The 14,180-nt window shown below is 47.2% G+C and overlaps 6 protein-coding genes across 6 annotated transcripts; 3 read left to right on the top strand and 3 right to left on the bottom strand.

Annotated features, from left to right (window-relative positions):
• Positions 1-18: 18 nt before the first annotated feature.
• N7466_010499 (class II fructose-bisphosphate aldolase) lies at positions 19-948 on the top strand (the record flags this gene model as incomplete). Its single annotated transcript, XM_057169888.1, has 2 exons — positions 19-605; positions 678-948. The coding sequence occupies 2 exons, from the start codon at positions 19-21 to the stop codon at positions 946-948; spliced, it is 858 nt and encodes a 285-aa protein (XP_057016497.1).
• A 213-nt stretch (positions 949-1,161) lies between these two features.
• On the bottom strand, positions 1,162-2,041 carry N7466_010498 (SDR family NAD(P)-dependent oxidoreductase; the record flags this gene model as incomplete). Its single annotated transcript, XM_057169887.1, has 2 exons — positions 1,162-1,624; positions 1,692-2,041. 2 exons carry the CDS (start codon positions 2,039-2,041, stop codon positions 1,162-1,164), a joined length of 813 nt encoding a protein of 270 aa, XP_057016496.1.
• Positions 2,042-2,803: 762 nt separating this feature from the next.
• On the top strand, positions 2,804-3,807 carry N7466_010497 (Clr5 domain-containing protein; the record flags this gene model as incomplete). Its single annotated transcript, XM_057169886.1, has 2 exons — positions 2,804-3,270; positions 3,348-3,807. 2 exons carry the CDS (start codon positions 2,804-2,806, stop codon positions 3,805-3,807), a joined length of 927 nt encoding a protein of 308 aa, XP_057016495.1.
• A 1,173-nt stretch (positions 3,808-4,980) lies between these two features.
• N7466_010496 (CFEM domain-containing protein) lies at positions 4,981-5,804 on the bottom strand (the record flags this gene model as incomplete). The annotated part of the gene is made up of 3 exons (XM_057169885.1): positions 4,981-5,453; positions 5,525-5,663; positions 5,724-5,804. 3 exons carry the CDS (start codon positions 5,802-5,804, stop codon positions 4,981-4,983), a joined length of 693 nt encoding a protein of 230 aa, XP_057016494.1.
• A 2,415-nt stretch (positions 5,805-8,219) lies between these two features.
• Positions 8,220-8,663, bottom strand: N7466_010495 (uncharacterized protein; the record flags this gene model as incomplete). Its single annotated transcript, XM_057169884.1, has 1 exon — positions 8,220-8,663. The coding sequence occupies one exon, from the start codon at positions 8,661-8,663 to the stop codon at positions 8,220-8,222; it is 444 nt and encodes a 147-aa protein (XP_057016493.1).
• Positions 8,664-9,983: 1,320 nt separating this feature from the next.
• N7466_010494 (Tvp18 family protein) lies at positions 9,984-10,741 on the top strand (the record flags this gene model as incomplete). Its single annotated transcript, XM_057169883.1, has 4 exons — positions 9,984-10,020; positions 10,105-10,120; positions 10,291-10,386; positions 10,441-10,741. The coding sequence occupies 4 exons, from the start codon at positions 9,984-9,986 to the stop codon at positions 10,739-10,741; spliced, it is 450 nt and encodes a 149-aa protein (XP_057016492.1).
• Positions 10,742-14,180: the final 3,439 nt, after the last annotated feature.

Genomic DNA, 14,180 nt, shown 5'->3' with positions numbered 1-14,180 from the left:
CAAACAAAATATACAAAAATGTCTTGGAAAGATACAAACAAGCACCTAACCATCCTGCGCGATGCCGCAGCCGGCCAATACGGTGTCATCGCCGCGATCGCCTACAACATCGAACATATCCTAGGCCTTATCCGTGCCGCCGAAACAGCCCGCTCACCCCTCATCATCCAATTCTTCCCCTGGGCCATCGAAGCGACAGATGGCCTGCTCGTACGCACAGCCGCAGATGCAGCCAAACGTGCCAGTGTGCCGATCAGTATCCACCTTGATCACGCACAGTCCGAAGACATCATCAAACGAGCAGCAGACCTTCCCTTTGACAGCATAATGGTTGACATGTCGCACTATGAGAAGGATGTCAACTTGGCGAAGACCCGGGAGTTGGTGCAGTACTGCAATGAACGTCAGAAGGTTACCGAGGCCGAGCCGGGACGTATTGAAGGTGGGGAGGACGGCGTGATGGATACGGCGGGGCTTGAGGCGTGCATGACTACTGCGGAGGAGGTGGATGAGTTTGTTGACACGGGCGTGGATGTGCTTGCGCCTGCGTTTGGAAATATTCATGGGGAATATGGACCTGTGGGGCCTCAGCTTGATCTGAATCGGTGAGTAGCATTTACCGATGCCTTCTTTTTAAAGTAAGAAGCCACTTACTGACTGTTTCGTGGAATGGGTAGATTCGAAGATATTCGTGTGCAGGCGAAAGGAAGAGTTGAGCTCGCTCTTCACGGCACTAATGGATTCCCGCCGGATCTCATGAAGCGTTGTGTAGCTGCTGGCGTTACCAAAATTAATGTCAACAAATTGGTTTTGGATGACTACTATGATCATCTGAGGGCTAATGTTGCGACAATGCCGCACACTCAGCTTATCGAAGAGGGCATTCAGAAGGTGGCGGATTTGACTATTAGATGGATGGAGATTTCAGGCTCAGCAGGAAAGGCATAGAGCTTGTGTATAGTAGTGCATTTGGAAATATTTCACGTTTCAAGTCGTCATTCACGAATAAAATGTACGTGTAAGACTTGGATGGCACTTCACTTTTAAATCAACAGTAAGCATGCAGGTGTATTGCCTTAATAATTCTTCGAGGCTTCTTCTATCATATAAGCTGTACAAGATTCATCAGAAATGCCCAGGTGCCAGTTCCAAAATTCCAAATTATTGTAAATTGCTGAACATTCCACCGTCCGCTAGTACTCCTGTCGCATTTACATAGCGGCTCATCTCCTCACAAGCCAAGAATACAGCCGGTCCGGCCATATCATTGGGATCACCAATGCGACCAAGTGGGATCCGTGCTTCGAGAGCCGCCTTCTTGGTCGGGTTTTTCATATCATGATCGGCCAATTGAGTAGCGATTGTCCCCGGCATCAGTGCATTGCACCGGATCTGATCTTTGCCCAGCGAGATTGCCATCGATTGCATCATTGAAAGAATTGCAGCCTTGGTCGGGGTATAATGTGTCTGAAGTCCACCACCTAGAAGAGCACTGACGGAGGAGATTCCAATGATCGAACCTCCGTGTCCTTGCTCCACCATCTGTCGAGCAGCTGCTTGACAAGAGTAGAATGTACCTTTGACGTTGACGTCAACGCTGTGGTCTAGTAGCGAAGGCTGGATCCTATGGTCCACGAGTGTCAGCAGAACTCTTTTCACGATGGAAGGATCAATCGTCGGGTATTTCATACTTGAGAAATTCTGCTTGCTTAAACACTCCAGCATTGGCAACAAACACATCGAGCTTGCCCCATTGAGACACTGCTGCTCGAACTAGATCCTCGCTAGTCTGCGGGTTGGTAACATCACCAGAAAGCTCGAGGATCTTCCCCGCTTTGATACCCTTTCGCTCAATCACTTTGACTTCTTCGAGGAGACTGTGTCGGTGGCCTTCATCCTTCGAAAGCCCCAAATGGTTGACTGCAACGTTGCATCCTTGTGTAATGTATGCCAAAACAATCGCTCGTCCAATTCCAGTGGTGCCCCCGGTGATGGCGGCTGTCTTGCCTGCGAGCAAATTCCAAGCTGGTAGCGCGGCCATATCAGATTATTAAATGATTGAAGGATCGATATTTTCAATGAAGAAAGGTGTGCATGTACCTATTAAGAGCCGACTAAGTTTCAATTAAAGCAGAATGAATTGGGGTGCGGGGGATTATCTGCCATCCGTCTCGGGGGCAGCCCCCGTCTCGAGTGCCCCACATGTACATGTGCGGGGATGATCGCAGATGTCTATGCCGTCTGTGGCATACTAACTTGATCATTGTGCTTTTAAGCACGGGCATTGAAAGACATCTGTCAGGTAGGAAAGACCAGTTGCCATTGTTAGGAAGCTTGTGGGGGAATGAAAATCCGAAAAAAAAAAAAAAAAAAAAGAGGGAAAAAAACGTTGCTTTTGCCCTACATCGGCCGCGTGCATTACTGTACCGTCAATGGTCATATCATTAGAGCTTAAGAAGCAATTTCAAGTATCCCATATTGACGAAGCTGAATACTTTATAATCTTCAGGAATACCAGGTTTTTAATGCATTTCTTCGACCAAAATATCGACCAAAATATCAACTTGGAACGAAGCTGTTAGCCATCTAAAGGTGGGCGGCAGTGGACAAGTCACAAGGATATCCACACCGCCCCACGCCACACGGATGCCCGCATTTCCTTAGTCATCATAGCTCATTTTCCAAATGACTAATCCGGCTTTTGTGTCTTCAGGCTCACGAGTCACGTCTCCAATCTCCGATTCTCCAAACCGCTACTTTATACACCCACACCCTCCTGCTACTACCTCTTGACCTGCCCACCATGCCGGCCAGGGTTGGTCTTATTGATCCTTTTCAAACTCAAATCACCGAATTGGTGCAACAGGGTCGAAAACAACCCGAAATCATAAGCATTCTCAAAGATACACACAATCTCACAATTTCCAGGTCCACCCTGCAGCACCGGCTTAAAGAATGGGGCCTATATAAACCCCAACTACCCAATACAGCCGCCATTGAGAAACGAGTCCGAGAGCTGACAGGCACGCATAATTCGTCGGAGATCCTCACAGTCCTAGAAGCCGAAAACCTGCCAACGTCAAATCGAAGCTTACAACGCATACGACGGCGTCTAGGTATCAAACTCCGCCTCACACCTGAGCAGCGAGAGAAACAGATGGCAGAGATCAAAGAGGTTATACTCGCGGAGATCCAAAAGGGGGAAATCAAGTGGTATAGCAAGAGATATAGATATCTCCACTTCAAGCGAATGGGCAAACCTTATACTCGGTATCCTATCCTCCCAGTGTCTCTTTGTCTGGCCACAATTTATCGTACAAACTGCTTATATCTCGGGTTTGCCTTAGAGACCAGATCCATGCTGTATGGCAGGAACTGTACCCTGAAACTTCCGCTTTGCGGACAAAAATGACAACGCGCGTCTACAAGGAAGATATGCCGAATACACTTGATTCTGTGTCTCCCGATATAGAAGGTGATTCTGAGTCACATGCAGTTGATGATGAATCTCATGAAGATGGGCATATGGAGCCGGAACAATCTGGTACCGAGACGTATAATTCTATTGACGGTGATACCCGACGTTTCATCGAACATCTCGAAGTAGAGATAGCCGCGGAGCGCTCGGCAAATTCAGGAGTCTTACTGGAGAAGAATGCTGTACTGCCACCAATGGAAACCATTCAGCCATCGCCTTCGCGAATGACAAGGCAGACAAAGTCTCAAGCGTTGAAGCGATCTCGCCCCCTAGCGCCACAATCACCCACGCGGAGGAGTACGCGGAGAAAGATTGGACATGATGAGTGACTATTTTGCACGGCAGGGTTGCTATGAGTTTTGTGAACTTTAAAAGGACAATTTACGGCCTGAAGCCACGAAGATTTCTTCTTACTGGTGACTTTCATTCCAATGTGAATCAATAATACAAGCAGTGTCCCCCTTTTTAATGTATACTACCCAGCTCCGTAAAATATTCCAAGGTTGACAAGGCGTACATATTATATTTCCAAGCTGGCTCAAGATCCCAGCCACGCCCTTGACTGCCCAGCACTACCCGCGTCGGGATTAATATTCACATCAGTCATCACAAGTTTCCGTACGATTTTCACCTAATTGTGGAGCATATCGTACTGAAACCTTTGCTGTATAATAGTAATTGGCCGAGTGGGGGCACAAGCTATGTACTACTAGTAGTACCCAGAGAAAAATTCAACTGTTCCAATCGCGGTCCGACGAGAGCAACCTTGAACGCCCCACGTTTGAATACACCGAATGCTACAAATTATAAGCAACAAAGGCGGACCTTAGTTCTGTACGCCACTCCAGACAGCATTCATCAAATGCCACAGAAGGATGTTCGAGATACTCGGAGGTCGCCCTGAATGGCTCTTGTCAGTAGGCTGAAGGGGCCGAAACGAGTAAAATTAACATTGAAAAGATAGAAGAGCAAAAGATCGGAATACAAGAAGAAGGTCATTTACTTCCTGGAGACCAATAGCTCTTCCCAAAATACGACCACCTACTAGTACTTTGTACCTTCTTCCTCCAGATGTCTGTACCAGCTCTAGCCACTCAATTGCACAGAAAGACTGAATACAGGATATTCTGGAGAGCTTCAAACAATCGTATTGATTCTGCTCTTAGCGAAATCGATGCTTGGACACAAGTTGGGAATCTTTGCATGCACGATTGGACTTTTGCGATGCTTGGTTTAGGCAATAATCTGTTTCTATGTAGTTTATTTAGCTGCAAGTCTTTTTTTCAAAACAATAGTTACTTGATTAAATTGTACCATAAAGATATCCGTCAAGATTAGTTGCATTAAGTCACTCAAATATACAGTATCAACACCATAACATCCTCGGCATATTGACTCCAAATCGGCAGCGTGCAGCAGCACGAGGCAAATTGATCACATCCACGGAGACCCAATCACACCTGACATAAATATACCGATGGAAACATATTAAACTAAATATTTTACAGGATGTAAGCAGCGACGGCAGCGACAGCAGCAACACCAGCCATGTTACCCTTAACATTAGCACCGGCGTTGTAGGTAGCGGAGGTAGTAGCCGAAGAGCCGCTGCTAGTCTTGGAGACCAGCGGGGTGGAGGTGCCAGCGGGGGTAGATCCACTGGGGGTAGATCCGGGGGTAGTGGCGGCAGTAGTAGCGGCAGCACCCGAGGAGGTGCTGCTGCTGCTGGAGCCGGAGCCGGAGCCGGAGGCAGAGGCAGAAGCAGAGGAGGACTCGGTGGTCTGGGCGCCGCTAGCGGTGGAGCCGCTGCCAGAGGCACTGCTGGCAGTAGTGGTCTCAGTAGTAGTCTCGGCGGAGGTGGTGGCGGAGGTGGTGGCGACACTGGCGCTGCTGGTGCTGGTGCTGGTCACAATCGGGGCGAGAGTGATGGGGACGCCGGCTGCGGAGCACTCGGAGACGACAACGTTGGAGACGGCTAGATGGGGGGAATGTTAGTGGGGTTGCTATTATGATTGGATGATGTTTTATAGTATAAGAAGTACATACTTGCTTGGTCTGCGGTGTCACAGGCCTTCTGGACGCAAGGGGTGATGTCGCTGATCAGAGCGGTCTTTGCGCAGTGGCAGGCGAAGTCGGTCAGGGAGGAGCATCCATCGCTGGTCAGGGCAGAGACGAAGCAGTCGAGCTGGGACCATGTTAGTATGCGGAGTGAGGTGGGTATGAGCGGAGCGTATGCAGATCATACCGAGCAGGTGGGAACGTTAGGGAGCTGGGCGTTGGCCAGACCGGCGGCAACGAGAGCAATCAAGGCGTGGGAGAACTGCATGTTTGCTGATGATATTGGAATATGAAGAAGTCAAGTGAAACACCGGAAGCGACTGGCAAGGCTATAACGAGCGAGGCGATAATCTAGAATATGATAGAAGCAGGACCTGGGGTTAGACAGAGGGCACAGAGGCCTTTTATAAGCTTTGTTTTTTATGTTATACTACAACTTGGCAATCTATTTTCAGGGTCGCACTGGGTGCCTACTAGTATCCATCACATGTCTCCATCAGAAGAGGGAAATGAGCATCTAGAATCCACCAGGGCCGCGGTTGACTTAGATCGTTTTTGGTGGCTGGAAGCCAGGATCCCTGAACGCCAAATTCGAGGGCAAGCCTATGGCTGACGCCGGATCCTGAATTGAATCCGGAGACCTGACTCAAAATAAATTAAAAGCTGGTTCGGGGTTGGCGTCCGCCACGCTTCATTGGCTTTGGAAAGTCGGGGTTAAGCGAAACCTGCAGAGAACTTTGTTTCCTCGAAATAGTGCACCCAATGCTACCAATCAGCCACTTCATGCAGTGCCCCTTCATGGTTAGTTGCACAGCGGGATCAGGGAACCTTGTCTTTAATCTCCACTGTCTCTGGAAGGGCTCCCAAAGCATGATAGGATAGACAGTGCTGGGAACGATATGGATGTAGCACATGCTAATCGACACAGAAGGTCGCCACTTGTCGAACGCCCTGTACGTAATAAAACTCGTGGTATGTTATTCCACGGATATTTTTTAGCGGTGCAACAATGATTGCTTCGAGTGCATAGTGGTCTCCTTGGCATGCATGGCACTTGTAGGCAGCACGGCGTGCAAGGAGAATGAACCGGTTCACCAAGACTGAAGCGTTGATTATCAGATATTGAAATAGTTCTTTTCAAATGAGGAGTTGGCATTGACGCCTGGCTATTCTTTCTGAGCTTGAAAAAAAAAAAAAATTTCATCTTGGTTTGGAGAAACCGTAATTTCGTATCACGGAAACATGGAGCCGAAGGTAAATCTGGGGAAAGACACTAGGCCTCGACTTGCATCAGCGTAGCATCCGACTATCCCAAATCAGGCCATGATCCGATAATTCCGCTCGGCCCACCTGTGTCATCAATATATTTTGTTTTTGGGGTTGCACGAGATGTTTATTGTCAGATTTGAGGTTTTTTTGGCACGGTTTGCGGGATATTCCGATCAACAATGCGGTCCAGGATAGGGCTCAAGACAGAATACCCCTTTTTAAAGAGGTTTCCCTCATTCATTGAGCAAAAAAAAAAAACTAGTGCTCTTTTTTTTCCAGACTTCACGAGCAGCATGTTTCGTGGCCCGTGGGGGTAGCCTTGAACTTCCCCGGCGAGGACCTGGACCCGTGGGGTCTTGGATTCTTGGGCTTCGGGATACCCCGCGTGAGCTCATCAACTCCAGATGATTCGACCCACTTTAGTAGTCCCCTTGGCGATATGTACCCAAGGGCCATCCAGGCCCCAGATAATCTTTTTGACATAGAGCTCGTTGTACCTGCATACCAAAGGGTCCGTGGTCGAATCTTGTATGAATTCTGTTTGATATCATGAACAGTTGAGTTGGACAAGTAACGGGTGGTTCCGATCTCAATTTGGGGGTCAGGCACCTCCATCAGTCCACAAGTGAGACATTGTGGCGGAATCAAACGGATTGTGCTCCGCAATCTCGGCGACAGGGCCCTTCAGGGTCAACATAAGACCCCTCAGATAATCGATCGGTGGAGACCACGATAAATACGCTAGTCACTGGCGTCGTGGGGCATCAGGGACGAGAAGAAAAACAGCGATCACATGGAGTCGCCTGTCGGGTAAGTGGATCTTTGACGGGGTCGGAGCGCTGAGGAAATAACGCCTGGGAAATTGGAAGCCAGCCTCCTAGGAGACGGGTAATTCAGCGACTCGACCATTCTGGTTTTCCCGGCTTACGGTGTCCGTTGCCCATGGGCCATGTCCGGATTGTGGATTCTTGACCGTTGATTGATTGCGGGGAATCCGGGGGCGAGTTGGAGTAACAGTTGGAATTTGGAAAATTGGGAAATTGGAGGGATCCACTCCCTTAAACAACGAAGTCCACACCCGTGAACTTGAATCAATTGATATCATCACTACGCTAACAATATCACTTGCGCCCTTGTATTTAAAGGCTACGAATAACCTCTGTCACGACTTTTTATCGCTTGAAAGTAGGAGTTGAAAGATCAATTGATTATCAATTTCAGTCACCACCTGAAGTCACCTTGAGGCCTCGTCCAATCCACGCGCTTGTGGAACCTGCCAACCAACATCATGCAGCCGTAACTGCGCCAGATGCCTCACCTCCGAAGCTTGCCAATGATACTCCAACTGTAGCCCATGGAATTCAAACATAAATCAATGGCTGAAAAGCCCGCATCGTGAATCGTGATCGTCGGTCTAGTCTTTCAGAATCTTCCCAAATTCGGCGCGTGCTGCGACTTCAAGAGTGTTGGATGCGATGACCGCAAGCTCGGCGACACATCGAAGGATGATCTTGGAATCATCTACTGCATCTTGGATAGCAGAGCTGAGGATGTCGAGGGAGATTGCCATCTCATCCGCGCTGTTCTTCGCTGCCCGGTATCGTTCTCGCAGGGCTCGAGGCGTGGTGTCGCAATTATGGATGCCTCGAAGAAGGAGGCGGCAATCGCGTGTTGCCTGTTGCATAGCGCACTCAAGGTCATCCAGGGCAGCTGTGGCGTTCTCATTGCTGTCCTGCGCTGCTTCGTGTTGATCAAACAAGGTATCGATGAGCTTCAGAATCTTTTCTTTGTGCTCGGATTGTGTCTTCAAGGTCTTTCTCAGAATTTCAATCCTAGCCAGAGTGTTCTCTATGGCCATGGTGTCCGGTGGGTTTGTGGACATTGTTGGGGTTGGCTAGAGTGAGCAGATAGCGGACAAATGTTAAGTGAGGTGTAGTGGATAAAAGATTGTTGTGTGGGTGAAGTAGATGTAGCTGGGGAGTGATTGAAGCTAGAAAGTATGGCACTGGTCTATGCAATATTTGTTTGCTATTTCCTCCTCTTTACTATGTACATCGAATTTACAAGGCCAGTAGCCTTGAAAGTTTACCTAGAATGGATTCATGTTAAGATTTTCGAGGGCCATAGTCTTCCAAAGCTTGACAATTGCCAAGTATTGCCTGTTCAGAGCGGACATGGACTACAAAACAAGCAGATGTCTTATAGATGAGATCCATCATGGTGGTTGGGTGGGAAAGTCCAAAAACTTTTTTCTGAGGTAGAGGAGTCTTTCATATATGATATAGATGTGGAAGGCCATCTTGGAGACAGCTACTCTGCCTTCTTTTTCTTGCAGCCTTTTGATATAGCCAAAGAAATCCGCAGATAACATCAACAGGCAAGATGGCCGAGTTGGTCCAAGGCGTGCGGTTCAGGTTCACCTGATCCAGATTTCCGCATCTCGTTTTCGGGGCGTGGGTTCAAATCCCACTCTTGTCATTTCTTTTTTTTTCATTTCTTGTTTTACTTCTAGTTGCAATCGCAACAGATTGCTCTTCTTGGGCTCATTCGTTACTAAACCATGCATGTTGAATTGGGTCGTGATTTCCTTCCTGGAATCTCAGTTCTCTAATGTTGGGCTGTTATACAAGAAGAAAATGACGGCAGCTTTCCATGGGAAAGTTTCTATATACGGAGGAGTAATTGTTTTTACCTCATTTCATACGTTAAAGAGGGGTTTCCATGATTTCTGGGGGCTCAGGTCTATGAGCTTAGTATAGAATTGGCAGGAAAACAATACATAACATTGATATGTGGTAGCCTAGTAACATCGAGTGGCCTGGTGCCGGACCAAAAAAATTTATGTCTGCCTGGGAGACAGGATAGAAAAGATATTGAAAGATCATGGAAGCAACTAAGATTCCCGGTTTCTACTTTATCTTTGCATTATTGACAGATCGCCGTCTCTTTTGACCCCAGTGGTACCTGATCGACACCAAATCTTTCTTCACTCCAACCGCTTTGTTTTGTTTCCGTTTCAAGTGATTGACCGCCCGCCGCAGTGGCTAATCAGCCGCGTGGACACTTTCACAATCCGAACCCTTCTTCCCCAAATACAAACCGCCACATCCACCTGCGATTCCAATCTCAAGTATTTCTTTTTTGATCGCTTTAACCTGCTACCACTCTCCTACCCATCATGACGCTTGCCGAGGAGTTCCGCTCACGAAACTTCAGTATGTATCCTCGTGCTGATCGAGCGACTATGCCGATCAGCTACCAGTGGATTCCTAAGCCCTGCTAACCTCGCCCTTCTTTAGGCATTTACGGACAATGGTTAGTACTCCCGATTCCTCTTGTCGCCCGACGAACCCTTCAAAACCAGTGTCGTCAAAGAGAAATGCGCTTGTAAAGTGGAAGGTCTCCGGCGCTCAATTTCGCCGCCGCCTCGGATTTTCCGTCTCTGTTCAAAGTGTCGAACGCCACAGCTAACATCATTCAAATAGGACCGGTGTGCTGGGTATGATTCTTTGCCTGGCGCTTGGAATCGCCAACATTTTCACCGTTCACGTCGTTCGGATCATCTTCTCCGTTCTTGCCCTGTAAGCCTAGAATCTCTTTCCGGCTGGAAACCTCTCCGACTAACCATGCGACAGTGCTTCGACCTTTGTGATCCTCTTCATTGAAGTTCCCTGGCTCCTCCGCATCTGCCCCACCTCCTCCACATTCGATGCCTTCATCCGTCGCTTCACAACAAACTGGATGCGAGCTGCCATGTACCTCGTTCTCAGCGGCATCCAGTGGGCCAGTCTTTGCACAGGCGCTTCCAGCTTGATCGCTGTGGCCGTTGTCCTCATTATCGCCGCGCTGTTCTACGCATTCGCGGGTCTGAGGAACCAGGAATTTGTTGGCAGCAAGACCCTGGGTGGTCAAGGTGTCGTACAAATGATCGTTTAATGCGCTTGGCTTCCGAACTTGGTATCACGTTGGTTACTTTGAATCCGGGTGTATATGTGCTAGCACAACTCTTGGAAATTCAAAGATCTGCGTGAAATGATGAGATGCTCGATGCGAAATCCTCGAAAAGGCCCTTGGCCAACTTGCATTGGAATGCGTCATGACCTTACTGTTTATTTGCCCTGTACTTGTATGTCTCCAGTTTGGGGCGAGCCCTCCTCTTTCGCACTTTGAAGTTTTCGCCACGGACATATTCCGAATGCTTTTTGTACGGTTCAGCTCTGCATTGCAGATGGCTTTTATGACTTAATTATTTGCGCTTAATTAGAATTGGGACAAAACATTCCAACAATCACCACGCATCTCAGTTGTGCGCATGTGCTTCTCGTAAATCCCGTCATTCCGACATTGGAATAGATTATCTAAGTTTCTAATGTTCCAACTTTCTGCACACATTTTGGGCACTGCACATGTGGGTTTGGAGGTTCAATGTTGGGGGAACCGGGTGGGACCTCGGGAGGCATTTTGAATGCACGACTTAGCCCTGGAGGTCGTATGGATAGATCGATTGATAGTACCTGCACATGTGGACGGGCACGGAGTGCTACCTAAATATTTCACGCCTATTCCTTGAGCCCTGCAGGTTAAGCACCTGAGGAAGGCAACTGGTTGTTCAATGTTCCGCGGCCCATACCTACATTGGTGCTACGTACTAGGTACCTAGTATGTATGTTTTTTTGCCCAAGCGTGATGTGATAGGCAACATTTAAACCTTCAATGTTCAAATCTATTCTCTTCTGAGGTTGTCCACATGTGCCCTTAAGGTCAAAAATATATGCATACTAGTATGTTTAACTACCAGTTGATCCTATGTACTCGCTCCTCTATTCAGCATCTCCACTATACTACGCATGTTCCCCAGCTTAGGCGACTTGAGAAATTTCTTTTGAAAACTGGGTGGGAAAACTAGGAGGCTCGACGGTGGATGTTTCTTCGGTGGTCTGATTTAAATTCAAATCATCAAGCTTAGTGTCGGGGTTTATGATTAATGTATAGCCTATCGGAGGAATGGGATTCGAATTTGCTGCAGAACCACTACCAAGACGTCTGCCTGGTGTTCGAAAAGCACTACTTAAATGTTAGCCAATATTCTCACGAGATTCCATAAGGGCTTTTGAATGCTCCGCTGAAGCTATACTCTTTTCCTACCCTGGTTTTGTAGTTTCGTGCTTGTTCACACAAGTATCGATTGCCCATGCAACTAGTCCAGGAATAAAAAGGGTGATGATGATGATGATAACAGCCCAAAATCCAGGAGCAACATTGTACCCTAGGCCCGATTTTGCCCCTCGGGTTGTAGTAGCTGTGACTGTTCTCATTGCAGTTGTGACTCGGGATGTCGTAATAGAAGTTTCGCTTGGAAGTGAAATGACCAAAGTGATAATCGGCATTTTGGAAAAATGTAAAGGAGCTGATGATATGGGAATAATTTCCGAGAGTTGAGAGAATAAAGTACTGCGTTTCCAGGAGATGGGGTGATCCACTTCAGGGGTTTCCGGCTTATAAGAGTGGCGAGCATGAGACGGAAGGTGCGGCCAAGATGCCAAAACTTGTGGCCAGCGAAGGGATACAGCCGCTGCTCAGGGAAAGGAAAGAACGGAGAGAGAAAAGCAACTGGATTGGCTATGGACAATCTCTCTCGGGGGGGGGTGGAGAGAAGAACATTTGAAGAAGGGAAAAGGAAGGAAGGAAGGAAGCAAGCACTAGATATACCTAGAGGGGGTTACCTGACCCCTCTCAAGTCTGACAAGTACTATGTTTCCAAGAGATGGGGTGATCGATCCACTTCAAGGGTTTCCGGCTTATAGGCACTTGAGAGTGGCGAGCATGAGTGAGTCTTGATCTGCCCCAAATCCCTTCTCAAGTCTATTCTCAAGTCTATTCTCAAGTCTATTCCCAAGTATATTCCCAAGTATATTCCCAAGTCTATCCTCAAGTCTATTCTCAAATCCCTTCTTAAGTCCCTTCTCAAGTCTATTCTTATGTTCATTCTCATGCTCATTCTTAAGTCCAGTGCATAGTTTATACACTAGAACCTATGTATGATTTATATAGACTTTTTTCTTCAAATGTTAAAGGGTACTATGCACATGTGTAACTAGTAGTTACTACTAACTACTAGTATATACATTCAAAATCACATGACCTCTTTTTCTGCTCAAGTGCCAGAGGGGCTGACCCGTGTTGAGAGTAACCCGTGTTTACATTAATTTGAAGACCTATTATTAATATATATTAAATACATTTCCATAAATGCGCACTAAAAGTTGTGTATCCAGGAGGCCAAAGCATACTAGTACACATGCATACTCAACTGGTACATACGCGCACACTATTTCCGAGGTTGAGGAGTCTTCTTGGGTACGATTAGTTCAAATGTTTGTAGTTGGTCCATGAAACCATGAAAACTTTGGTTGGGAATTTGTACTAGGTAATAATTAGGTCATATAGCCAAAAATCTCTTCAACTTACATCAATTGGTAAGATGGCCGAGTTGGTCTAAGGCGCCAGGTTAAGGTCCACCTTGACATCATTTCCTGGTCTACGTTTGTAGGCGTGGGTTCAAATCCCACTCTTATCACTTCTTTTTGTTTTTTCCCCCTTCTCCACGAACCCTCCTCAAGTCAGGCGATAAATGAATCGATTCATTTTAACACGTGGAAATCACCCCGGAGAGCTGTTATTAGACAATCAATTCCGAGGAATATGGCATATCCTTGAGACAAGTTGACTTACACGCCCACAACCTTATCCGGAGTGGGCAATCTAATGCATCTTCGATCTCCAGTGGGTTTTGAAACCATAGGCGACATGAGATTGCAGGTTTTATACAAAAGGTTACAGGCAAAATATATTCAGCGCAATTGACTATATGTATTTACTGATGTCTACACAGCGTCCATTTATGGATGAATCCATCCATCCATCCAGGCCAGGTCCACGGGTTCAACCTTCGAAATTTTGGATTATCCCGCACAAACTACTCTAATTCCCACCCACTCTATTACAATATGCTACTACAGCGCCACATAGTTAACTATTCCAGTCAATACATAGTAACGTTCATGATAATCCCTCGGTAAGATTCTCGCCCCCGCAAATCGTGTATACACAGATCCAAGTAAGTATCAACCTGACGCATGACCCCTCAATCCAACTTGGAATACTTCCAACCATCCTGATTCATACCCAGGAACCACGTCAGAATAGTCTTGTTCCAGGCCCTCGCATGATACCGGACCGTGACGGTATTTGTCGCAATTTCTGTAAGGCTAGGTACGGCTGAGAGTGGATCTTAGAGCTTAACCCAAGCAAACTTGATCGTGTGATTCTCCTAGCTAGATCGAAGATCCAAACGGGTAAAATAACAATATGGACA

Source organism: Penicillium verhagenii (assembly GCF_028828195.1).
Source record: "Penicillium verhagenii strain IBT 33310 chromosome Unknown utg000011l_segment0_segment0, whole genome shotgun sequence".
Lineage (NCBI taxonomy): Eukaryota > Fungi > Ascomycota > Eurotiomycetes > Eurotiales > Aspergillaceae > Penicillium > Penicillium verhagenii.
This window is presented reverse-complemented; position numbering and strand designations above follow the sequence as displayed.